The sequence below is a fragment of the Leucoraja erinacea genome, unplaced genomic scaffold (genome assembly GCF_028641065.1).
Source record: "Leucoraja erinacea ecotype New England unplaced genomic scaffold, Leri_hhj_1 Leri_1451S, whole genome shotgun sequence".
NCBI lineage: Eukaryota > Metazoa > Chordata > Chondrichthyes > Rajiformes > Rajidae > Leucoraja > Leucoraja erinaceus.
In genome coordinates, this window is record NW_026575728.1 from 10,001 (window position 1) to 34,663 (window position 24,663).

Consider the following 24,663-nt stretch of genomic DNA (forward strand, 5'->3'; position numbering starts at 1 on the left):
CAGTATCCCGTACCTGGCCTTACTAGTCCGGGCTACACTGAGTTACTAGTCCGGGCTACACTGGGTTACTAGTCCGGGCTACACTGGGTTACTAGTCCGGGCTACACTGGGTTACTAGTCCGGGCTACACTGGGTTACTAGTCCGGGCTACACTGGGTTACTAGTCCGGGCTACACTGGGTTACTAGTCCGGGCTACACTACACTGGGTTACTAGTCCGGGCTACACTACACTGAGTTACTAGTCCGGGCTACACTGGGTTACTAGTCCGGGCTACACTACACTGAGTTACTAGTCCGGGCTACACTGGGTTACTAGTCCGGGCTACACTGAGTTACTAGTCCGGGTTACACTGGGTTACTAGTCCGGGCTACACTGGGTTACTAGTCCGGGCTACACTGGGTTACTAGTCCGGGCTACACTGGGTTACTAGTCCGGGCTACACCGGGCTACACTGGGTTACTAGTCCGGGCTACACTGGGTTACTAGTCCGGGCTACACTGGGTTACTAGTCCGGGCTACACTGGGTTACTAGTCCGGGCTACACTGACTAGTCCGGGCTACACTGGGTTACTAGTCCGGGCTACACTGGGTTACTAGTCCGGGCTACACTGGGTTACTAGTCCGGGCTACACTGGGTTACTAGTCCGGGCTACACTGGGTTACTAGTCCGGGCTACACTGGGTTACTAGTCCGGGCTACACTGGGTTACTAGTCCGGGCTACACTGGGTTACTAGTCCGGGCTACACTGGGTTACTAGTCCGGGCTACACTGGGTTACTAGTCCGGGCTACACTGGGTTACTAGTCCGGGCTACACTGGGTTACTAGTCCGGGCTACACTGGGTTACTAGTCCGGGCTACACTGGGTTACTAGTCCGGGCTACACTGGGTTACTAGTCCGGGCTACACTACACTGGGCTACTAGACCGGGCTACACTACACTGGGTTACTAGTCCGGGCTACACTACACTGGGTTACTAGTCCGGGCTACACTGGGTTACTAGTCCGGGCTACACTACACTGGGTTACTAGTCCGGGCTACACTACACTGGGTTACTAGTCCGGGCTACACTACACTGGGTTACTAGTCCAGGCTACACTACATTAAGTGGCGGCTCCAGGTGGGGCCGGGAATTCTCACCTTTAAACACAAAGTTATAATCATCTTCGGCCGAACTCATCCTGTAGCCGCTCGGGCCCAGTCGCCGCTTCCTGCTGCCGCCCCCGGGGCGGGTCCACACCTGTAGCCGCACCTGTACCTGTACCTGCAGCTCCACCTGTACCTGGGCCCAGCGCCACCTCACCTGTAGCGCCAGGCCCCGCCCCCGGGACGTCATCGAGACACGCCCACCGCCCAACGTCACTGCGCCCTGCCCCATGGCGTCATCACGCCCCGCCCCATCTCATTACGTCACCTCGTTCCGCCGCCTTCTCGACGTCCCCTCGTCCCGCCCTCTCGACGTCAGCGCGCCCCACCCCATTGCGTCACCGCGTCCCCCTTCGCGACGTCACCGCGCCACGCCCCATCTCATTACGTCACCTCGTCCCGCCCCTCGCGACGTCACCTCGCCACGCCCCCTCTATCGACGTCACCGCTTACCCGCCCCGCCCCATCGACGTCACCACGCCCCATCCCATTGCGTGACCACGTCCCCCCCGCGCGACGTCACCGCGCCACGCCCCATCTCATTACGTTAGCTCGTCCCCGCCCTCTCGACGTCAGCGCGCCCCACCCCCACCTCATTACGCCACCGCGTCCCGCCCCCGCCCTCTCGACGTCACCGCTCACTCACTACGTCCCCGCACCCCGAACCCTAGACGTCACCGTCCCGCCCCGAACTCTTGACCCCGCGCACCCCCACACCCACAGAGTCCCGCCCTCGGCAACGTCACCGCGCCCCCACCCAACCTGTCCATCATTCGTGGGCCCGCCCACCCCTACGTCATCTGGGCCCCGCCCCCCCCCCCTACACCACACCTGTCCCTTCACCTCCATCCAGGTGAGGCGCTGGTTCACCTGTGGATCCTCCAGCCTCATCTACTGTATCCATTGCTCAAGATGTCGACTCGTATACATACGCCAGCGACACCAAACGTAGACTGGGCGGTCGTTCCGCTCAACACCCTCTCTCAGCCCGCCTGAACCAACCTGATCGCCCGGCTGCCAAACACTTTACCTCCCCTTCCCATTCCCACACTCACCTTCCTGTCCTTATTAAGAATAAGGGGACGGCCATTTAGAACAGAGACGAGGAAACACTTTTTCTCTCAGAATCTGTGGAATTCTGCAGTGGAGGCCGGTTCTCTGGAGGCTTTCAAGAGAGAGCTAGATAAGGCTCTTAAAGATAGCGGAGTCAGGGGATATGGGGAGAAGGCAGGAGCGGGGTACTGATTGGGGATGATCAGCCACGATCACATTGAATGGCGGTGCTGGCTCGAAGGGCCGAATGGCCTCCTCCTGCATCTATTGTCTCCTCCAGGTCTGAAGAAGGGTTTCGGCCCAAAACTTTGCCTATTTCCTTCGCTCCATAGATGCTGCTGCACCCACTGAGTTTCTCCAGCACTTTTGTGTACCTTCGATTTTCCAGCATCTGCAGTTCCTAGGTCGCAGGTCGGCAAGGACTCGGTGGGCCGAAGGGCCTGTTTCCGCGCTGTATCTCTAAACTAAGCGGAACTAAACTAAACACCAAAGCCACTTCCTGTAGCACAGGGAGCCATTTTGCTCAGGGTCCCACAACATAATCAGTCCCTCTGTCCCATTTTCTCCACACGTTTATTGTTTCACAAAGAGCAAGCTAAACATTTATCCCCGGCGGTTTGAGACAAGGCCTTCGACCCGATCTGAGACGACACTTTTAAATCAAACAACCCCTTCCCTGCTGTTCCTCGAAGAGCCTCCATTTTTCTGGAGCGTCACCTTAATGGTCCCCCCCCTCACCTACGATGCGGCCACTTGGGTGAGGGGTTCCTCCAGGTACTGGACTAAAGCCTCAGCCTGCAGGGAGAGGAAGGGAAGAGAAGGTCAGACGCGCCATGTCAACCAGGCAGCAAGGCCATTCCAGCCCTGCTAGCACCCGAGGCCAAGAATCCTCCTGTTCCCCAAAGCTGCACTGGATTGGCTTGGTGTAAATATAAACGGTCCCTACTGTGTGTAGGATGGTGTTAATGTGCGGGGATCGCTGGTCGGTGCGGACTCAGGAACTGTTGGGGCCAAAGGGACTGTTACCGCGTTGTATTTCTAAACTAAACCAAAATGTTTCCCCCTTTGGCCCGATGTGGAGTTGCGTGTACGTCTCAAGTTAAGGAATTTATTTAGAGAGGACTGGAATATAAAAACAGGGATGTAACGCTGAGGCTCTATAAGGCGCTGGTCAGGCTGCAGTTGGGATATTGTGAGCAAATTTGGGCCCCCATATCTGAGGAAGGATGTGCTGGTTCTGGAGAGGGTCCAGAGGAGATTTACAGGAACGATCCCAGGAATGAGTGGGTTAACATATGATGAGCGTTTGTTGGTACTGGGCCTGTACTCACTGGAGTTTAGAAAGATGAGGGGGGGGCCTCGTTGAAACGTACAGAATAGTGAAAGGCCTGGATAGAGTGGATGTGGAGAGGATGCTTCCACTAGTGGGAGATTCTAGGACCAGAGGCCACAGCCTCAGAATTAAAGGACGTTCCTTTAGAAAGGAGATGCGGAGGAATTTCTTTAGCCAGAGGGTGGTGAATCTGTGGAATTCTTTGTGGAGGCCACAAGTCAGTGGATATTTTTAAGGCAGAGACAGATAGATTCTTGATTAGTTCGGGTGTCAGGGGTTATGGGGAGAAGGCAGGAGAATGGGGTTAGGAGGGAGAGATTGAATGGCGGAGTAGACTTGATGGGCCGAATGGCTTAATTCTGCTCCTAACCCTTATGAACACCTGGGCTAGTCACTCAGGTGAGGGGGGGGGGGGGGGGGGGGGGTATATGGCTGGCAAGTCTACAGGTATTTTTAAAACCACGTCCTTTGATTCTGAGTCTATGGCCATCTTTCCACCCCCAATCCCTCTCTCCCCCTCCCCACCCCTCTCCCCTCCCCCCTCCCTCCCTCCCCCTCCCCCACCCTCTCCCCCTCCCCCCCCCCTCATCGGTCATCGGTGGTGGTCTCACCTTAGCCTGCAACATTCCGAATCCCACGGTCTCACGGGCGTACATACACAGCAGCAGGTTGGCCACCCTCGTGATGGCCACTCGGCCCTCCTGTGGGGGCCAGTACCAGGTCAGCACGCGCACACACACACTCCCCCTCCCTCCCAACCATCCATCCATCCTGCCCCTATCCTTCCCTCCGCCCCACCACCCCTCCCCCTCCACACTTTGCCCTCCCCACTCACCCCCTCCCCCCCACCCCCTCCCTGTGCCCACCCCCTCCTCTCCCCTCTTTGTTATTCCTCTCGCCCTCCCTGCTCCTTGAAGATGAAAACTCTCCCCACCATCCCTGCCCGTACCGTTCCCTCCCACCCTCTCCCTTCAGTTCCCCTCCCCCTTTCCCCTCTCCCCTTCCCCCCTCTCCCTACTCCGTATCCCCGACCTCTCCAGCCCCCCCCCCTCTCCTTCAGCCCCCCCCCCCCCCCCGAGCCCCCGATGCCCACCATGCAGTCCATGAGGATGAACCGGAGCGGGTCCTCGTTGAAGGCCAGGTGCCCGTTCTTGGCGTACGCTGCCCAGATGTTGCTGGCGATGGCGGCCGTTACCCGCGCGTCTGTGTCGCCGTAACCAGAGTAGGCCAGCAACGAACCCTCATTGTTCAACAGGCTGGGGGGGGGAGAGGGGGAGAGAGAGGAGGGGAGAGGGGTGGAGAGAGACGGCGTGGAGGAGGGGAGAGGAGAGGAGGGTGGAGAGAGAGAGAGGGGACGGGGAGAGAGTGCGGGAGAGGGGAGAGGGAGGAGAGGGGGAGGGAGAGAGGGGACGAGGGAGAGAGAGAGGAGGGGGAGGGGAGAGGGACAGGGGAGAGAGGGGGAGGGGAGAGGGAGGAGGGGAGAGAGGAGAGGGGGAGAGGGGAGAGAAAGGTTTCAGCCATGATTGACTGGCAGAATAGACTTGATGGGTCAAATGGCCTCATTCTCCTCCCATGACGCGAACTCCCCATTGAATGCCACAATGTATGGGACAATGTTAGTGTGCGGGGATTTTGCTGGTCAGTGCGGACTCGGTGAGCTGAAGGTGCTGTTTCCGAGCTGTATCTCTCTAAAATCTTAATATAAAGTCAAACTCAAACACAATAGGTATGTTTCCAATCTATTGAGTTAATCCCACACATAAATACAATCAAGTCAAACTCCAGTACAACAGGTAGAACAAAGGGGAAGATACAGAGTGCAGAATATAGTTCTCGGCATTGTTGAACACCAGCTCCAGAGACAAAGTCCAATGTCGGCAATGGGGTAGAGGTGAATCGGACGGTACCCTAGCTTATGGAAGGACCGTTTGTTATGAAGCCTGATAACAGAAGCTGTTCCTGAGTCTGGTGGTGCGCGCTTTCAAGCTTCTGTACCTTCTGCCGGGCGGGAGCGGGGAGAAGAAGGAATGACCGGGGTGGGACAGGGACACGTCTTTGATGATGTCGGCTGCTCTCCCGAGGCAGCGTGAAGTGGGGATGGAGTTGATGGTGGGGAGTGTGGTCTGTGTGATGGACTGGGCTACAACAGGAGATCTGGGGCTGGAGTAACTCAGCGGGTTCTCCAGTCTGAAGAAGGGTCTCGACCCGTAATGTCACCCATTCCTTCTCTCCAGAGATGCTGCCTGTCCCGCTGAGTTACTCCAGCATTTTGTGTCTATTTTTGACAGTAACTCTACACCTATTCCCCCCCCCCCTTTCACCCCCAGTCCCTATCCCCACCCCTCCCTCATCCCTCAAACCCTTCCCACTCCCTCTCCCCCCACTCCTCCCTACCCCCTTTCACCCCCCACCTCTCCTCGTCCCCCTCCCCCCATCTCTCCCCCATCTCTCCCCCCCTCACTCACTGGATACTGCATTACCAACCCCCCCCCCCCCAACTTTCCCCACAGTCCCTCCCTTCACTTCCACTCACAGAGTGCTCTGGACCCCCACCCACTCACAGGGTGCTCTGGCCTCCCCCCCCCCACTCACAGGGTGCTCTGGACCCCCCCCCCACTCACAGGGTGCTCTGGACCCCACCCACCCCCCACTCACAGGGTGCTCTGGACCCCACCCACCCCACTCACAGGGTGCTCTGGACCCCACCCACCCCACCCCCCACCCACAGGGTGCTCTGGACCCCACCACCACCCCCCACTCACAGGGTGCTGCCTCCCCCCCCCCCCCCCCACTCACAGGGTGCTGCCTCCCCCACCCCCCCCCCACTCACAGGGTGCTCTGGACCCCACCCCACTCACAGGGTGCTCTGGACCCCCTCACCCACTCACAGGGTGCTCTAGGACCCCACCCCTCCCCCACTCACAGGGTGCCTCCACTGGACCCCACACCACAGGGTGCTCTAGACCCCCCCCCCACCCCACTCACAGGGTGCTCTGGACCCCACCCCCCCCCCCACTCACAGGGTGCTCTGGACCCCACACCCTCTGGACCCCACCCACAGGGTGCTCTGGACCCCACCCCCACACAGGGTGCTCTGGACCCCACCTCCCCCCACTCACAGGGTGCTCTGGACCCCACCCACTCACAGGGGTGCTCTGGACCCCACCCCCCCCCAGGGTGCTCTCACAGGGTGCTGCCTCCACCAGGGTGCTGCCTCCACCCCCACTCACAGGGTGCTCTCTGACCCCCCCCCTCCCCACTCACAGGGTGCTCTGGACCCCACCCCACAGGGTGCTCTGGACCCCCCACCCCACCCCCACTCACAGGGTGCTCTAGACCCCACCCAACCCCCCCACCCACAGGGTGCTGCCCCCACCCACCCCACCCCCACTCACAGGGTGCTCTAGACCCATCCCCCACCCCACTCACAGGGTGCTCTGGACCCCACCCCTCCCCCCACTCACAGGGTGCTCTGGACCCCACCACCCACCCCCCACTCACCACCCCTCCCCCCCACCCACAGGGTGCTCTAGACCCCACCCCAGGGTGCTCCCCCCCACTCACAGGGTGCTCTGGACCCCACCAGCCCCCACCCCTCCCCCACTCACAGGGTGCTCTAGACCCCACCCCTCCCCCACTCACAGGGTGCTCTAGACCCCACCCCCCCCCCCACTCACAGGGTGCTCTGGACCCCACCCCTCCCCCACCCACCGGGTGCTGCTAGACCCCCCCCACACAGGGTGCTGCCTCCACCACCCCTCCCCCCCCACTCACAGGGTGCTCTGGACCCCACCCACAGGGGTGCTGCCTCCACCCCACCCTCCCCCCACTCACAGGGTGCTGCCTCCACCCACCCCCCCCTCCCCCACTCACAGGGTGCTCTAGACCCCCCCCACCCACTCTCCCCCACTCACAGGGTGCTCTGGACCCCCCACTCACAGGGTGCTCTGGACCCCACCTCCCCCCCACTCACAGGGTGCTGCCTCCACCACCCCTCCCCCCACTCACAGGGTGCTCTGGACCCCCCCCCACCCCACACAGGGTGCTCTGGACCCCACCCACAGGGTGCTCTGGACCCCACCCACCCCACCCCCACTCACAGGGTGCTCTAGACCCCCCACACTCACAGGGTGCTCTGCTGCCTCCCCCCCCCACCCCCACTCACAGGGTGCTCTGGACCCCACCCACAGGGTGCTCTAGACCCCACCCACCCTCTCTCCCCCACTCACAGGGTGCTCTGGACGCCCGCAGTGTTGGCCTGACTCAGGACCTGGGTCAGAGCTTTAGGCCGCAGCATCCTCACTCCTCCGCCGGAAGCAGCTTGGCACCGGAAACCCGCCCGGCCGCCGAGCACCCTGGGGGATGTAGTCCCGGTTACACAACCTCCGTGACCGGAAGCCCGGCCGCCGAGCACCCTGGGGGATGTAGTCCAAGCGGCCGTCATATCCCGTGAGCGGATGCACTGCCCGCACTGAACTATGGGGGATGTAGTCCCTTAGATGGACCCCCGTGTAGACGAAACACGCCGGAGTAACTCCGCGGGACGGGCAGCTTCTCTGCAGAGAAGGGATGGGCGATGTAGTATTACTATCACTTCCCTTCGTAGCTCTGGGTGAAAGTATAACCGAGACAGAGTCTTATTTCCACACAAAAGAGAACAAGGCCACCGCCGCCATCTTGGTGAGGGCACGTTGGGTGGTCGAGGATGTCCACCATCTTGGTGAGGGCACGTTGGGTGGGCGAGGATGTCCGCCATCTTGGTGAGGGGACATTGGGTGGGCGAGGATGTCCGCCATCTTGGTGAGGGCACGTTGGGTGGTCGAGGATGTCCACCATCTTGGTGAGGGCACGTTGGGTGGTCGAGGATGTCCGCCATCTTGGTGAGGGGACATTGGGTGGGCGAGGATGTCCGCCATCTTGGTGAGGGCACGTTGGGTGGTCGAGGATGTCCACCATCTTGGTGAGGGCACGTTGGGTGGGCGAGGATGTCCGCCATCTTGGTGAGGGGACATTGGGTGGGCGAGGATGTCCGCCATCTTGGTGAGGGCACGTTGGGTGGGCAAGGATGGCCACCATCTTGGTGATGGGGACATTGGGCGAGGATGTCCACCATCTTGGTGAGGGCACGTTGGGTGGCGAGGATGTTTACCATCTTGCTGAGGGGACATTGGGTGGGGCGAGGATGTTTACCATCTTGCTGAGGGGACATTGGGTGGGCGAGGATGTCCGCCATCTTGGTGAGGGCACGTTGGGTGGGCGAGGATGTCCGCCATCTTGGTGAGGGTACGTTGGGTGGGCGAGGATGTCTACCATCTTGGTGAGGGGACATTGGGCGAGGATGTCCACCATCTTGGTGAGGGCACGTTGGGTGGGCGAGGATGTCTACCATCTTGGGTGAGGGGACATCGGGCGAGGATGTCCACCATCTTGGTGAGGGCACGCTGGGTGGACGAGGATGTCCACCATCTTGGTGAGGGCACGTTGGGTGGGCAAGGATGTCCACCATCTTGGTGAGGGGACATTGGGCGAGGATGTCCACCATCTTGATGAGGGCACGTTGGGTGGGCGAGGATGTCCGTCATCTTGGTGAGGGGACATTGGGCGAGGAAAAACGTTACCACTTACGGCTGTGATTTTTGGCCATCTTACTCAGAGTCCCCCTCCGCTGCGCAGGACACGAGGATTTTTCCCACCGATTAAAAATAAAAGAGTTATTAGTGTTTAAAAAATGTTGAGATTCTCTCTCCTGAATGCCACTCCCCTTCCGGAGGGACTATAAATCCCAGAAGTGTTGAGTGCCTCAGTCAGTCTCTGCAAGATGGGGGGAGCGAGAGGGTCACGTCTCTCAGTCTGAGCTGTGAATAACACTGAACACATGTCTACTAAACTGTGAGTGGTTTTACTAACCTGTCAGTGCCCTATTGTGGTTTGAAAATATAGTTTGGGAATGCTAAAGCTGTGTTACCTTTGGTTAGGAAACGCTAAAGCTGTGTTGCCTCTGCCCCTGCCACAGCCCCATCGACGAGTATGTCCAAATAATCCAGCGAGTGAGAAGAATCCGGAACAATGTTTGGTGGAACCAAATGTCTGATATAAATGTTCCCCTCTCATGAAAGTTATCTTTGTGGGATTTCCATAGACATCACAAACGCAGACAAAACAGCAAGGAGCAGTACACCGTGGCAGCCATCGTCGATGCCATCTTGGTTCTCACACTAATTCCTGGGATCATCCTTGTAAACCTCCTCTGGACCCTCTCCAGCCAGGACATTCCTCCTCAGATATGGGGCCTAAAACTGCTCATAATCCTTGTAAACCTCCTCTGGACCCTCTCCAGCCAGGACATTCTTCCTCAAATATGGGGCCTAAAACTGCTCACAATAATCCAAATGTGGCCTTGTAGATGCTCAGAAGGGTCTCGACCTGAAACGTCGCCAACTCTTTTTCTCCATAGATGCTGCCTCACCCGCTTAGATTCTCCAACATTTTTTGTTTACTCTGCATTACAAACAGTGCCGGACTGGCCAGGGTATCAGCTTGCCTGATGGCAAGTGGGTCTCAGTTAAATGATAGCATTGTAGTTGTGGGTGGCCCCCCTTTGTCTCCTGGCAACCAATATTTTTAGACCCAGTCCGCCACTGATTACAAAACCCTGTTTTTTGTACACAAGCCCTCGAGAAATAAATGCTAGCAGTGAGCTTGGTTTCTTTACAACCGATTTGACTTGCAGATTAAATCGGAGAATCTACAAACTCGGTGCAGACGGGATTGAACCCGGGTCTCTGACGCTGTGAGGCAGCAACTCTACCGCTGTGCCACCTATCTCTGTATACCAGCAATCTGCCTCTCCTCCACCCTATCCATCTGCAAGAAGAGACTCGACCCAAAACCTCAACAGTTGAGGCCGAGACCTTTCCTCAGTGACTAGAAATTGGCTGCACCCTCTCCTCCCTCCCAGAGACATTAGTCTGAAGCAAAGATTATAAAGGAGCATCTTTGGTCTGAAGAAGGATCCCGGTCTCCCCCGGTAGAGGGAGCTGCCGAGCCCAGACTTGATTCACCTCAATTAAACTCAGCTAGACTAAACTAATCTAAACTAAATTAAAAACTGAAGGTACACAAAAATGCTGGAGAAACTGGTCGCCCAATTATAGGAAGGATGTCAAACAAAATAGAGAGAGTACAGATGAGAGTTACAAGAATGTTGGCTGGGTTGCAACAACTAAGTTGCAGAGATAGGTTGAATAAGTTAGGTCTTTATTCTCTGGAGCGCAGAAGGTTAAGGGGGGACTTGATAGAGGTCTTTAAAACCTTGAGAGGGATAGACAGAGTTGATGTGGACAAGCTTTTCCCTTTGAGAATAGGGAAGATTCAAACAAGAGGACATTGACTTCAGAATTAATGAGGGGGAAGTTTAGGGGTAATATGAGGGGGAACTTCTTTACTCAGAGAGAGGTAGTGGTGTGGAATGAGCTTCCAGTGGAAGTTGTGGAGGCAGGTTCATTGGTATCATTTAAAAATAAATTGGATAGGCATATGGATGAGAAGGTAATGGAGGGTTATGGCATGAGTGCAGGCAGGTGGGACTAAGGGGAAAAAAAATTTTGTTCGGCATGGACTTGTAGGGCCGAGATGGACTGTTTCCGTGCTGTAATTGTTATATGGTTATATGGTTAAACTCAGCGGGTGCAGCAGCATCTACCCGAAACCCGAAACGTTGCCTATTTCCTTCGCTCCATAGACGCTGCTGCACCCGCTGAGTTACTCCAGCATTTTTGTGTACCTTCGATTTTCCAGCATCTGCAGTTCCTTCTTAAACAAATTTAAAACTAAATTAATCCAAACTAATCTAATCAAGCAAAACTAATTTGGAATGGAATGAAATATTTTTATTGTCAGGTGTAATTCTTTGCTTGTTTGTAATCTATACAAATGGTGGCCATGTACGCTGGTGACAATGTTACAAAGCACGCTGACTCCCCCTTTTGTTCTCTCCCCCCCCCCCCCCCCCAGCGTTTCCCCCCTCACCAGGTCCCCATGTCCTTCACTCGCCCACCCTCCCCTATTGTGCATTGTTCTGCCCCCACCTCCCCCACGCCAGCTCCTCTTTGTTCTTCCCCTCTCCCCCCCCCCCCCCCCACTTCTCATCGACCGTTGACCATGGGTCGGCCTGCCAGGGTTTGCCGCCGCCGATGCCTCACCGGAGTCGACGCCCCACTTCACACCTCTGTCGCGCCCCAGTCGCGGGCTCTGTCAGCCGCTCCCCCGACCGGGACTCCCACCAGATTAAATTACTTTATACAAAATTAACTTAAGGCAAAATAATCTAATTGAGCCAAATTAAATTAACCTAAACTAATTTCAACTAAACATAACTAAACTAATCAGAACTGATCTAAACCAAACTAATCTAATCTAAACCAACCTAAACTAAACTAAATAAACTTAAACTAAACTAATGTAATTGAGTTAAATGAAATTAAACAAATTTAAACTAATCTAAACTAAACTAATCTAAACTAATTTAAACTAATCTAAACTAAACTAATTTAAACTAATCTAAACTAAACTAATTTAAACTAATCTAAACTAAACTAATTTAAACTAATCTAAACTAAACTAATTTAAACTAATCTAAACTAAACTAATTTAAACTAATCTAAACTAAACAAAACTAATTTAAACTAAACTAATCTAAACTAAACTAATCCGAACAAAACAACTAAACTAATCTAATAGATCTAAACTAAACTAAACTATTCAAGTTTTTTTTTTGTCTACTTCTGAGCCATATCCAACTCTCCCTGGAAAACATCCATTGAATCGGCCTCCACTGCCCTCTGTGGCAGAGAATTCCACAGATTCACAACTCTCTGGGTGAAAATGTTTTTCCTCATATCAGACCTAAATGGCCGACCCCTTATTCTTAAACTGTGTGTGAGCCCCTGGTTCTGGACTCCCCCAACATCGGAAACATTTTTCCTGCATCTAACCTGTCCAATCCCTTAATAATGTTGTGTTTCTGTAAGATATCCTCTCATCCTTCTACATTCCAGTGAATACAAGCCCAGCCGCTCCATTCTTTCATCATATGACAATCCCACCATCCTGGGAGTTAACCTGGTGAACCTACGCTGCACTCCCTCGATAGCAAGAATGGACTTCCTCAAAAACTGCACACAATACTCCAGGTGTGGTCTCACCAGGGCCCTGTACAATTGCAGAAGGACCTCTTTATTCAACTCCTCTCGTTGTGAAGGCCAACATGCCATTAGCTTTCTTCACTGCCTGCTGTACCTGCATGCTTACTTTCAGTGACTGATGTACAAGGGCACACAAGTCTTGTTGCACCTCCCCATCTCCTAACCTGACACCATTCAGATAATAATCTGCCTTCCTGTTCTTGCCACCAAAGTGGTGACCTGACCTGCTGAGTTACTCCGGCCTTTTGTGTCTGTTATAGCTTTGTTCTATTCGCAGTGAAAGGGTTTGTTCTCCACAGATCAGATATACCATAATGCATTTCGTTGTCTCTGTACTGTACACTGACAATGACAATTAAAATTGAATCTGAATCTGAATCTGATACCATAGGCAGACACAATCAAGTCAAACTCAATGGGTTGAGCAAAGGGGAAGATAAGAGTGCAGAATATAGTCGAGATGGCACGGTGGTGCAGTGGTCGAGTTGCTGCCTCATGGCGACAGGTACCCGGGTTTAATCCTGATCTCGGGTGCTGTCTGTGTGGAGTTTGCAAGTTGCTAATTGCCCCCCTAGTGTGTGTGTGTGGGGGGAGTGGAATAACGTGGCACTTGTGTGAACAGGTGGTTAATGCCTCAACAGTGAACAGGTGCCTCAAAAAAGCTGGCAGTATCATCATAGACCCACACCATCCTGGCCACATACTCAACTCCCTGCTACCTTCAGGTAGAAGGTACAGGAGCCTGAAGACTGCAACAACCAGGTTCAGGAGTAGCTACTTCCCCACAGCCATCAGGCTATTAAACCTGGCTCGGACAAAACTTATTAATAACCCATTATCTGTTATTTGCATTTTACCAGTTTATTTATTCATGTGTGTATATATTTATATCATGGTATATGGACACACTGATCTGTTTTGTAGTCAATGCCTACTATGTTATGTTGTGCTGAAGCAAAGCAAAAATGTCATTGTCCTATACAGGGACACATGACAATAAACTCACTTGAACTTAATGGTTGGCACGGACTCTGTGCCTTTCAATCATTATACTTACCTGGCAGTAGTCACAGTGTCCGAGACCAGGGTTCTATCCTGACTACAGGTGCTGTCTGTACCGAGTTTGCACGTTCTCCAGTTTCCTGCCACACTCCAAAGACGTAGAGATCTGTAGGTTAATTGGTTTGGTATCATTGTAAATTGTCCCTAGTGTGTGTGTAGGATAGTGTTCGTGTGTGGGGGTCGCTGGTCGGTGCGGACTTGGTGGGCCGAAGGGCCTGTTTCCGTGCTGTATGTCTAAACTAAACAGTCTAGATCCAAATAGAGACCCTATTTAATGTGGTCCACTTCTCTCAGTGGGGGGTGGGTGAGATTGCGATGGCATGAGAGGGGAGGGGACGTAGAGAGATGGGGAGGGTTTGGAATTTTTTGGGGAGGGGAGGGGTTGGAGAGAGGGGTGGGGGGACGCAGAGAGGTAGGGAGATGGGACTGGTTGGAGAGTGTTGGGGAGGGGGTGGAGAGGGGAGAGGTGTGGGGGATGAAGAGAGGTGAGGGGAGGGATGAGATGAGAGTGGATATACAGGAGTGGGGAGGGGATGGAGAGAGGTGGGAGAGATGAGGGGTTGGGGAAAGGGTGACTAGGTGATGAGCAGCAAGGGAGAGGGGTGGAGATTGAGGAGGGGTCGGAGGGAATGAGGACAGGGAGAGGGGATGAGAGAGGGGGAGGGGGGGGGCCGGGGAGGGGGTGGAGAATGGAGAGGGAGATGGGAGGTGATGGGGGGGGGGGGGGGGGGGTGGAAGGGGATGGAAAGTGTGGTGGGGGGAGGGTTGGTGGGAGAATGGGAGAGGGGTAGGAAGGGGGAGAAAGAGGGTGGGGAGGAGTGAGGGAGAAAAAAGGAGATGGTAGGAAGAGAGAAGATGAGGGAGGGGAGGAGCGTGAGGCATTTTTTGAGGGATAGGGGAGATGGGAAAGGAAGAGTGAGACAAGGGAGGGGTTTAGACAGAATGGAGAGGAGAAGGAAGTGGTGAGGGAGAGAGGGAGGGAAAAAGAGGGAGGTGGAAAGAGAGAGGGAGGGACATAAGGAGAGATGGAGGGGGAAAGGGGAGAGAGAGGAAGAGAGGGGGGAAGGAGAGAGAGAGGGGAGGGGGAGGAAAGAGGGAAAGTGAGAGAGGGGAGAGAAGAGGGAGGGAGAGAGAAAGAGAGGGGAGGGAGGGAAAGAGGAGGGAAGGAGAGAGGGGGAAGAAGGGAGAGAGAGAAAGAAAGGGAAGGAGGGGGAGAGAGATGAAGGAGAAAGAGAGAGGGGGAATAAGGGAGAGATAAGAGAGAGGGGGAAGGAGAAAGAGAAAGGGAGAGAGGGGGAAGAAGGGAGAGAGAGAAAGAGGGGGAAGGAGAGAGAGAGGGAGGAGAGGGAAGGAGAGAAAGAGGGAGGGAAGGAGAGAAAGAGGGAGGGAAGGATAGAAAGATAGGGGGGAGGAGAGAAAGAGGGAGGGAAGGAGAGAAAGAGGGAAGGGGAAGGATAGAAAGATAGAGGGAAGGAGAGAAAGAGGGAGGGAAGGAGGAGAAGAGAGAGGGAAGAGGAGAGAGGAAAGGAGAGAGAGAAGGAGAGAGAGAGGGAAGGAGAGGAGAGAAGAGAGGGGGAAGGAGAGCAAACAGGAGGGAAAGGAGAAGAGGGAGGGAAGGAGAGAAAGGAGAGGAGGGGAGGAAGGAGAGAAAGAGGGAGGGAGGAGAGAGGGAGGAAGGAGAAAGAGGGAGGGAAGAGAGAAAGAGGGAGAGAGAAGAGAGGGGGAGCGAAGGAGAGAGGGAGGGGAGGGGAAAGAGGAGAGAAAGAGGGAGGGAAGGAGAAAGAGGGAAAGAGGGAAGGAGGGAAGGAGAGGGAAGGAGGGAGAGAGAGGGAAGAGAGAGAGAGGGAGGGAGAAAGAAAGTGGGCGAGGAGGGAGGAGGGAGAGGGGGAAGAGAGAAAGAGGGAGGGAAGGAGGGAAAGGAAGGGGGGGAAGGAGAGAACGAGGGAGGGAAGGAGGAGAGAGGGAAGAGAGGGAAGGGGAAGGGAGAGAGAGAGGGGAGAGGAGAGAGGGAAGGAGAGAAAGAGGGAGGGAAGGAGGGAAAGAGAGGGGGGAGGAGAGAAAGAGGGAGGGAAGGAGAGAAAGAGGGAGGGAAGGTAGAAAGAGAGGGAGGGAGAGAAAGAAGGGGGAAGAGAAAGAAAGGAGAGGGGAGGAGGGAGAAAGATCGAGGGAAGGAGAGAAAGAAGGAGGGAGGAGGAAGGAGGGAGAAAGGAGAGAGAAGAGGGAGGGAAGGAGAGAAAAGAGGAGGGAGGGAGGGAGAAAGAGAGAGGGAAGGAGAGGGAGGGAAGAGAGAAAAGAGAGAGAAGAAAGACTCATTGCAGCCAAGAGGAACAAAGGAGGGCTGCGGCGCGGGGCAGGCCGGGACGTGTAGTCCCCTACGGCCACCCGCCCCAGTCTGGGCCTACAAGTCCCGGCAGGCAGCGCGGCGGGCTTCCGGCCGGGCTGGGCCAAGGGGGGGGCGCGGTGCAGGGCGGGAAGGGTTGTAGTCCGCCGGACGTCCGGCAGAACGGGCGGCGGATGGAGCGGTGACTACATCTCCCGGCGGGCGTCGCGTCGGGCATCCGGCCGGGCTGGGCCAAGGGCGGCGGCGCGGGGCAGGGCGGGAAGGGTTGTAGTCCTCCGGGCCCCCGGCAGAATGGGCGGCGGATGGGGCGGGGACTACAGGTCCCGGCGGGCCACGCGCGGCTGCCCGCCCACCCACCGTCAGCTGTGCGGGAGGAGCGGGGGGAAGCCGGAGAGAGGAGGGGACGAGGCGGCGGCGGCGGCGGCGACCAGACAAGAGCAGAGACCACAGACTAGACGAGACACAGAGCGGGGGTTTAAAACAAAAGAGTCCGGGCCGAGCGAGCCGTCCAGGTGTGGCCGCTCGTCGCCCACCGCGGCCCGGGCAGCCCCCCCCTCCCTCCCTCACCTCACACAGCCCCGCCGTCTCCAGCTCCTCCAGCTACAGCTCCCTTTGTCTGCTCCCTGTGTGTGTGTGTGTGTCCGCCCTACACTCTCCTGGGCCTGCTGCACTCCCCTCATCCTCCTCCCCTCATCCTCTCCCCTTCCCTCCTTCCTCCTCTCCTCCTCCCTCCACTCTATTCTCCCCTTCCTTCTTCCAGGGACTCCTCCCCCCCATCCTCCACAAAACCCCTGCTGCTGCACTCTCCTGCCTCACCCTCCTCCCCCTCTCCCCTCCTCTCCACTTGAATTCATCCCCTTCCTTCTCCTCCACCACTCTCCTCCCTCTCCTCTCCCTTCCTCAACCCTGCTGCATCCTCCGCTTACTCCCCTCATCCTCTATCCCTTTCCCTCTCCTCCTCCTCTCCTCTGCCTCCCTCATCCTCCACTCTCATATCTCCCCTTCCTTTCTTCATCAGACTCCATCCTCCCTCCCCCCCCCCCCTCTCTCTCCACACACACCCTGCTGCACTCCCCTCATCCTCCCCTCCTCCACTCCCCTTCCTTTCTCCTTCCTCCTCTCCTCCCTCACACTCTATTCTCCCCTCCCCTTCCTCCCCTTCCCCTTCCTCTCCTTCCTCCTCTCTCCCTCCACCCCTCCCATTCTATTCATCCACACCCCCTGCTCTCACTCCCCCATCCCCCCTGCCTCTTCTCCCCCCCCCTCTACCTCCACACACCCTGCTGTCACTCCCCTCATATCTCATCCTCTCTCTCCTTCCCTCCTTCCTCCTCTCCTCCCTCCACTCTATTCTCCCTCCTCTTTCTTCCTTCCTCTCTCCCTCCCCCAAGACTTCCTCCCCCCCCCCCCCTCACACCCTCACTGCACCCTGCTGCACTCCCCCCTCATCCTTCCCTCCCCCTCCTCCTCCTCCACACCCTGCTGCACTCCCCTCATCCTCTCCCCTCCCTCCTTCCTCTCTCCCCTCCACTCTATTCTCCTCTCCTTTCTTCAGACTCTCTCTCTCCTCCACACACACCCTGCTGCACTCCCCTCATCCTCCTCCTCTCCTCCCTCCACTCGATTCTCCCCTTCCTTTCGTCCACCTCTTCCTTTCTCTCTTACCTTCCCCCCCCCTCTACCTCTATACTCCTCCTCTACTCTATTCTCCCTTCCTTTCTTCCATACTCTCCTCCTCTCTCCTCTCTGCTCCCCTCTACTCCCCTCTCTCCACTATCCTGCCCTTCCTTTCTTCCATACTCTCTCTCTCTCTCCTCACTCCCCCCCTCTCCTCCACAAACCCTGCTACACCCCCCTCATCCCCCCCATTTCCCTCCTTCCTCCTCTCCCCTTCCCTCCTGCCTCCTCTCCTCCCTCCACTCTATTCTCCCCTTCCTTTCTTCCATACTCTCTCCCTCCTCCCTCCCTTCTCATCTATTTTCTCTCCTCTCCCCATCTTTCTTCTCCTCTCTCATTTTTCCTCCCTCTGCTCCTCCTTTCTTCTCTGCTTTCCTCTCCTTTCTCTCCCCCTTGCCCACCTCTGTTCTCCACTCCCCCCCCCCTCTAGCCTCCCCTTTCTCTACTTCTCTCCCCTTCCTCTACTCTCCCCTTACCCCCCCCCCCTCCTTGCTCCTCTCCAATCCCCTTGCTGTTCGCTCATTTCTCTCAACTCTCCTTCTCTCCTTGATCTCTTCTTGCCCCCCCCCCCCCCCCAAACCCATCCCACTCCCTCCCATCTCCAGCTTTCTCAAGCTTGAAAAAGCGCGAGGTGGAAGGGGTGTGTTTTACCTCTCCCCCTTTTCTCTCTCTCTCTCCCCCCCCCATCTCTCACCCCCCTCACCCGCCCCTACATCTTCCCCCTCCTCCGTCTCCTTCCGGGGGAGGGAGGAGGTGGGGGTGGAAGCCTGGCGAGAGGGAAAGGTGGAGGGGATAACTTTTCTCCCCACCCCCTCCTTGCCCCCCCGCGGCCGGCCCACCCAGGCGGGGGGCAGGCCGAGCCATGCCTAGCTCCGAGCTGCTGATGGAAAGGAACGGCAACGGGAGCGTGGAGCTTGGGCGGAGCAGCGGAGGCGGTGGTGGCGGTGGGCTGGAGCTGGACGTGGACATGGAGATGGAGATGGGGCTGGGCATGGGGCGGATGCTGGAGGAGGAGCAGCGGGCGTTGCAGATCGCCCTGGACCAGCTGTCCATGCTGGGGCTGGGCGAGGAGCAGGAGGGCGGCGAGCTGCTGGAGGACGAGGAGGACGACGAGGAGAACGTCAACAACAACAACAGCAACGGCGGTGGAGGAGGCGTGGGCAGCGGCGGAGGGCAGCAGCATCACCGCGACTCCTACCTGGCTGCCCTCTACGAGGGGGGCGAGGCCAAGAAGAAGAGCAGCAACACCACCGAGTGTGTGCCCGTGCCCAGCTCCGAGCACGTGGCTGAGATCGTGGGCAGGCAAGGTGAGCCCCGGGGTCAGGGGTCGGGAGACTGGGTGCCCGGGTTCAAGGGTGAGAGGCTGGGTGCCCGTTGACCAATGTTGGGTGCCAGGGGTCAGCAGCCTGAGATTAGGCATCCACGGTTACTCTCAGAGGCTCAGTGACCCATGGGGTCAGGGGTCAGACACGGTGCCCAGGGATCAGGGACTGGGGGGTCAGGGGTCAGACACTGGAAGCCCATGGGGGTCAGGGGTCAGACACTGGGTGCCCAGGGGTCGTATACTGGAAGCCCATGGGGGTCAGGGGTCAGACATGGGTGCCCGGGGGGGTCAGGGGTCAGAGAATGAGTAACACAGGTTTGGGGCCCAGAGTCTGGGTGCCGCAAGTTTGACCATTGCTGGCTGCCAGGGGGCCGGGAGCCTAAGACTTGGTGCCCGCGATTGCTGTCAGATTTTGTGGCCACAATGGGTGCCATAGATTTTGTTGCCCACTGCTGAGTGAGAGGGATGCAGGGATTGGTTGCACCAGAGTGGGTGCCATAGACTGGGTGCTATGGAGTGGGTGCCCATTGCCAGGCGGGGGGTGGGGGTGTTACGTGGCAGAGTCTGGGCACCAGAGACAGTTGACCATTGCTGGATTGTTGTGTAGCAGGTGCCCTGGGTTGGATGCCGGGGAACTAGGTACCAGGCAATGGCCCACAGCTGGGTACTAGAGACCAGGGACTAGATGCCCTGGGTGTCAGGGTGGCACTGGGTGTGACTGGATGGTGCCAGACGGTGGAGGGGCAGGGGCAGTGCCGGCTTTTGGACTGGGTGGCAGCTGCCCATCACCCCACAGGCAAGGTTCAATTCAGATTCAATTCAATTTTTAATTGTCATTGTCAGTGTACAGTACAGAGACAACAAAATGCATTGGTGCGGTGCTGCTGGGGTCTCCTTGCCCCCCATGGCCCCCTAGTTCTGGCCGCCCTGTGTCGCCCACTGGGCTGTGGGTGCCACCCGTGACGGAGACCTGGCATTGACCTCACTGGCATGCGATGGGGGGGGGTGGCGAGGTTGGTGGATGGGCACCTTCTCCTGGGGTGTTTAAGAAGGAACTGCAGATGCTGGAGAATCGAAGGTTACACAAAAAAGCTGGAGAAACTCAGTGGGTGCAGCAGCATCTATGGAGCGAAGGAAATGGGGTTTCGGCCCGAAACGTTGCCTATTTCCTTCGCTCCATAGATGCTGCTGCACCCGCTGAGTTTCTCCAGCTTTTTTGTGTAACCTTCTCCTGGGGTATCGGGTTGTGGGGGGGGGGGGAGACTTTGCTCCCGTGGCCCTGGCACTGATTAAGAACAAAATATCCGGCGGTGCTTGAGAGGGGGTATTTAGGGACAAACTATGCCCAGTGTCGAGGCTTGGTCGGAGTTGGCAGCGGTGGGCGCCAGCGCTTCTAAGGGGTGTTGTGTCTGTAAATCGGGCATGTGTGTCGGGCTGGGACACCTATAGTCTTGCCCACTGGCTGCAGACTCTGTGTGACAAGTGTCCAGAGTGTATCATTGTCATGCCTGTCGTAAATCGGAACAATGAAATTCCTACTCGCAGAGCAAGTCTGTAAACACAATACTCATGAGAAACACAAGAAAAAGTTCTCAATACTCAGGGCGGCACAGTGGCACAGAGGGTAGTGTTTGAGTCTAGTTTGTTGTCACGTATACCGAGGTACGGCGAAAAGCTTTTTGTTGCGTGCTAACCAGTCAGCGGAAAGACAATACATGATTACAATCGAGCCGTCCACACTGTACAGATACAGGATAAAGGGAATAACGTTTAGTGCAAGGTAAAGCCAGGGTAGTCCGATCAGTGTCGGGAGGAACTGCAGATGCTGGTTTAAACCGAAGATGGACACAAAAAGCTGGAGTAACTCGTTCCATCTCGCCCTTCTCTCCAGAGATGCTGCCTGTCCCGCTGAGCGACTCTGGCTTTTTGTGTCCATAGTCCGATCAAAGATAGTGCAAGGGTCTCCAATGAGGTAGATATTAGTTCAGGACTGCTCTCTGGTTGTGGTGGGATGATGGTTCAGTTAGACAATAGACAATAGGCGCAGGAGTAGGCCATTCGGCCCTTTGAGCCAGCACTGCCATTCAATGTGATCATGGCTGATCATCCCCAATCAGTACCCCGTCCCTGCCTTCTCCCCTTATACCCTGACTCCGCTATCTTTAAGAGCCCAATCTAGCTCTCTCTTGAAAGCATCCAGAGAACCTGCCTCCACCGCCCTCTGAGGCAGAGAATTCCACAGACTCACAACTCTCAGTGAGAAAAAGTGTGTGTGTCCTCATCTCCGTTCTAAATGGCTTACCCCTTATTCTTAAACTGCCTTATTGCCTGATAAAAGCTGGGAAGGAACTGTCCCTGAATCTGGAGGTGGACACAAAATGCTGGAGTAACTCAGCGGGACCGGCAGCATCTCTGGACAGAAGGAATGGGAATCTGGGGGGGGGTGCATTTTCACACTTCTGTACCTCTTGCCCGATGGGAGAAAGGGGGTGGGTTACCGAGGTGAAACTGGTCCTTGATTCTGCTGGTGGCCTTGCCGAGGCAGCGTGAGGTGTAGATGGAGCCAATGGAAGGGAGGTTGGTTTGTGTGGTTTGTGTGATTTGTCTGGGCTGTGTCCACCACTCTGGGTCTTGGATGGTGCTGTTCCCAAACCATGCTGTGATGCCAGGAGCTGCTGCCTCACAGCGCCAGAGACCCGGGTTCGATCCTGACTACGGGTGCTGCCTGTACACAGTTTGTACGTTCTCCCCATGACCTGCGTGGGCTTTCTCCTGCTACTCCGGTTTCCTCCCATATCTCAAAGATGTACAGGTTTGTAGGTTAGAAACATAGAAACATAGAAATTAGGTGCAGGAGTAGGCCATTCGGCCCTTCGAGCCTGCACCGCCATTCAATATGATCATGGCTGATCATCCAACTCAGTATCCCGTACCTGCCTTCTCTCCATACCCCCTGATCCCCTTAGCCACAAGGGCCACATCTAACTCCCTCTTAAATATAGCCAATGAACTGTGGCCTCAACTACCCTCTGTGGCAGAGAATTCCAGAGATTCACCACTCTCTGTGTGAAAAAAGTTCTTCTCATCTCGGTTTTAAAGGATTCCCCCTTATCTTAAGCTGTGACCCCTTGTCCTGGACTTCCCCAACATCGGGAACAATCTTCCTGCATCTAGCCTGTCCAACCCCTTAAGAATTTTGTAAGTTTCTATAAGATCCCCTCTCAATCTCCTAAATTCTAGAGAGTATAAACCAAGTCTATCCAGTCTTTCTTCATAAGACAGTCCTGACATCCCAGGAATCAGTCTGGTGAACCGTCTCTGCACTCCCTCTATGGCAATAATGTCTTAGTAAGGTTAATTGGCTTCAGTAAAAATTGTAAATTGTCCCAAGTGTGTGTGGGACAGTGCTAGTGTACGGGGGGACGATCGCTGGTCGGTGTAGACTCAGTGAGCTGTTTCTCTAAAGTCTAAATGAATAAAATATAACAATACAAGAAACCCCTGTCCCTAGTGTGACCAATATAGTTTGTAGCTGGCATGTGTAGGAAGGAACTGCAGATGCTGGTTTTACAACATTAAAAAAAGACACCAAGTGCTGGAGTAAGGGTGGTGCAGTAGCAAACACCACCTGACCCTGACGCTGCCCATCTTATCTGGACATAATGTTTTAATGTTCGGTGCAACGCTGTGGTTTGTCTGCACGTTCTCCCTGTGACCACGTGGACTTTCTCAGTTTTACTCCCACGCTCCATAGACGTACAGGTTTGTAGATTATTTGGCTTGGTACAAATGTGAAACGTCCTCATTGTGCAGGATAGTGTTAGTGGTCGCTGGTCGGCACGGACTCGGTGGGCCGAAGGGCCTGAATCTTGGCTGTGTCTCTAGACTGAAGGTGGGTCCCGACCTGAAATGTCACCCATCCCTTCCCTCCAGAGATGCTGCCTGTCCCACTGAGTTACTGCAGCTTTTTGTGTTTGTATCCGGTAATTTATAGAAACATAGAAAATAGGTGAAGGAGTAGAGGCCATTCGGCCCTTCAAGCCTGCACCATTCGCCATTCAATATGATCATGGCTGATCATCCAACTCAGTATCCCATCCCTGCCTTCTCTCCATACCCCCTGATCCCTTTAGCCACAAGGGCCACATCTAACTCCCTCTTAAATATAGCCAATGAACTGTGTGGCCTCAACTACCTTCTGTGGCAGAGAATTTCACAGATTCACCACTCTCTGTGTGAAAAATGTTTTTCTCATCTCGGTCCTAAAAGATTTCCCCCTTATCCTTAAACTGTGGCCCCTTGTCCTAGACTTCCCCAACATCGGGAACAATCTTCCTGCATCTAGCCTGTCCAACCCCTTAGGAATTTTGTACGTTTCTATAAGATCCCCCCTCAATCTTCTAAATTCTAGCGAGTACAAGTCCTGAATCTGGAGATCACAGTTCACAGACTCGGAAAGACAGAAACATGAGAGTATTAAAAGATGCAAAGTGCTGGAGTAACTCAGTTGGCCAGGCAGCAACTCTGGAGAATGTGGATAGGTGACGTTTCGGGTTGGAACCCTTCCTCGGGTATCCAGGAGCGCTGTCTAATCCCGTTCTCCAGAGATGCGGCATGACTCGCCGGGTTTAGAGACACAGCGAATATTCGGGCCCTTCTGCCCACCGAGTCCGTGCCGACCAGCGATCACTAACACTATGCTGCACAATGGGAACATTTCACATTTGTACCAAGCCAATTAATCTACAAACCTACACGCCTATGAAGCATGGGAGGAAACCTAAGAAAGCCCGCATGCATTTCGTTGTCTCTGTACTGTACACTGACAATGACAATTAAAATTGAATCTGAATCTGAATGGTCACAGGGAGAACCTACAGACAAACTCCCGTGGTCAGGATTGAACCAGGGTCTATGGCGCTGTGAGGCAGCGGACTCTACGATGGGCAGCAGCGCGTCAGGGTCAGGGGTGTTGCAGCAACTATGATGGCTGTACACCGTGCTGCCTTACTCCAGCACTTGGTGGGAGCGAGTCTGGGTGGGATTGGTGCGAGTAGGCTGGAAAAGGTTTGGTAGACGCTCGGAGTTTGTCAAAGGGGGGGGGAGGGGGGTGGGGGTTGCGGGTTAACAAAGGGGAAGGTTAGCTGGGTGAGCGTGGAGGGTGCACGCTCCGTGTTGGTTGGAGCTGGGTTTTAAGGGCTAGGGACACGCTAGAGCAGGAACCATGTGCCCCGCTGTGGGGGGAGTCCCGAACACGGGGCCACCCACACAGGTCGACTACGGAGTAAGCCATTAGAAGGCGACGAGCCACAGCGCGGTGAGCTCCTGTGGGCTTTCTCGGTGCAGTTAGGGCGGTGGCGGCCGGGTTCTCGGATGCTTTCCACGAGCAGCTCGCTAGGGCTCTTTTACCACTCGCAGAGTCAGGGGCTATGGGGAGCTAGCCGGAATGGGGGTGGGGGCGGGGGCCTGCTGGGATGATCAGCCCTGCTCACCCTTGCCTGGCTGGGGCTGGCTCCGAGGGC

The 24,663-nt window shown here is 55.7% G+C and overlaps 3 protein-coding genes across 3 annotated transcripts in view; 1 reads left to right on the forward strand and 2 right to left on the reverse strand.

Moving 5' to 3' along the window:
* LOC129715854 (ras-related protein Rab-25-like) overlaps nt 1-1,315 on the reverse strand; it is a gene marked incomplete at its 3' end in the record, with an annotated part of 5,707 nt that extends 4,392 nt beyond the window's left edge. The window contains exon 1 of the mRNA XM_055665737.1: nt 1,143-1,315. Coding sequence (XP_055521712.1) covers nt 1,143-1,182 — 40 coding nt within the window. The remainder of the gene's footprint in view (nt 1-1,142) is intronic.
* Nucleotides 1,316-2,755: 1,440 nt separating this feature from the next.
* lamtor2 (late endosomal/lysosomal adaptor, MAPK and MTOR activator 2) lies at nt 2,756-7,921 on the reverse strand. Its single transcript, XM_055665738.1, has 4 exons — nt 7,764-7,921; nt 4,628-4,790; nt 4,146-4,235; nt 2,756-2,996 (listed from the first exon to the last, which is right to left on the reverse strand). Exons 1-4 carry the CDS (start codon nt 7,829-7,831, stop codon nt 2,940-2,942), a joined length of 378 nt encoding a protein of 125 aa, XP_055521713.1. The 5' UTR covers nt 7,832-7,921; the 3' UTR covers nt 2,756-2,939.
* A 10,581-nt stretch (nt 7,922-18,502) lies between these two features.
* Nucleotides 18,503-19,195, forward strand: LOC129715856 (RNA-binding protein MEX3B). Its single transcript, XM_055665739.1, has one exon. The coding sequence runs from the start codon at nt 18,680-18,682 to the stop codon at nt 19,193-19,195; it is 516 nt and encodes a 171-aa protein (XP_055521714.1). The 5' UTR covers nt 18,503-18,679.
* Nucleotides 19,196-24,663: the final 5,468 nt, after the last annotated feature.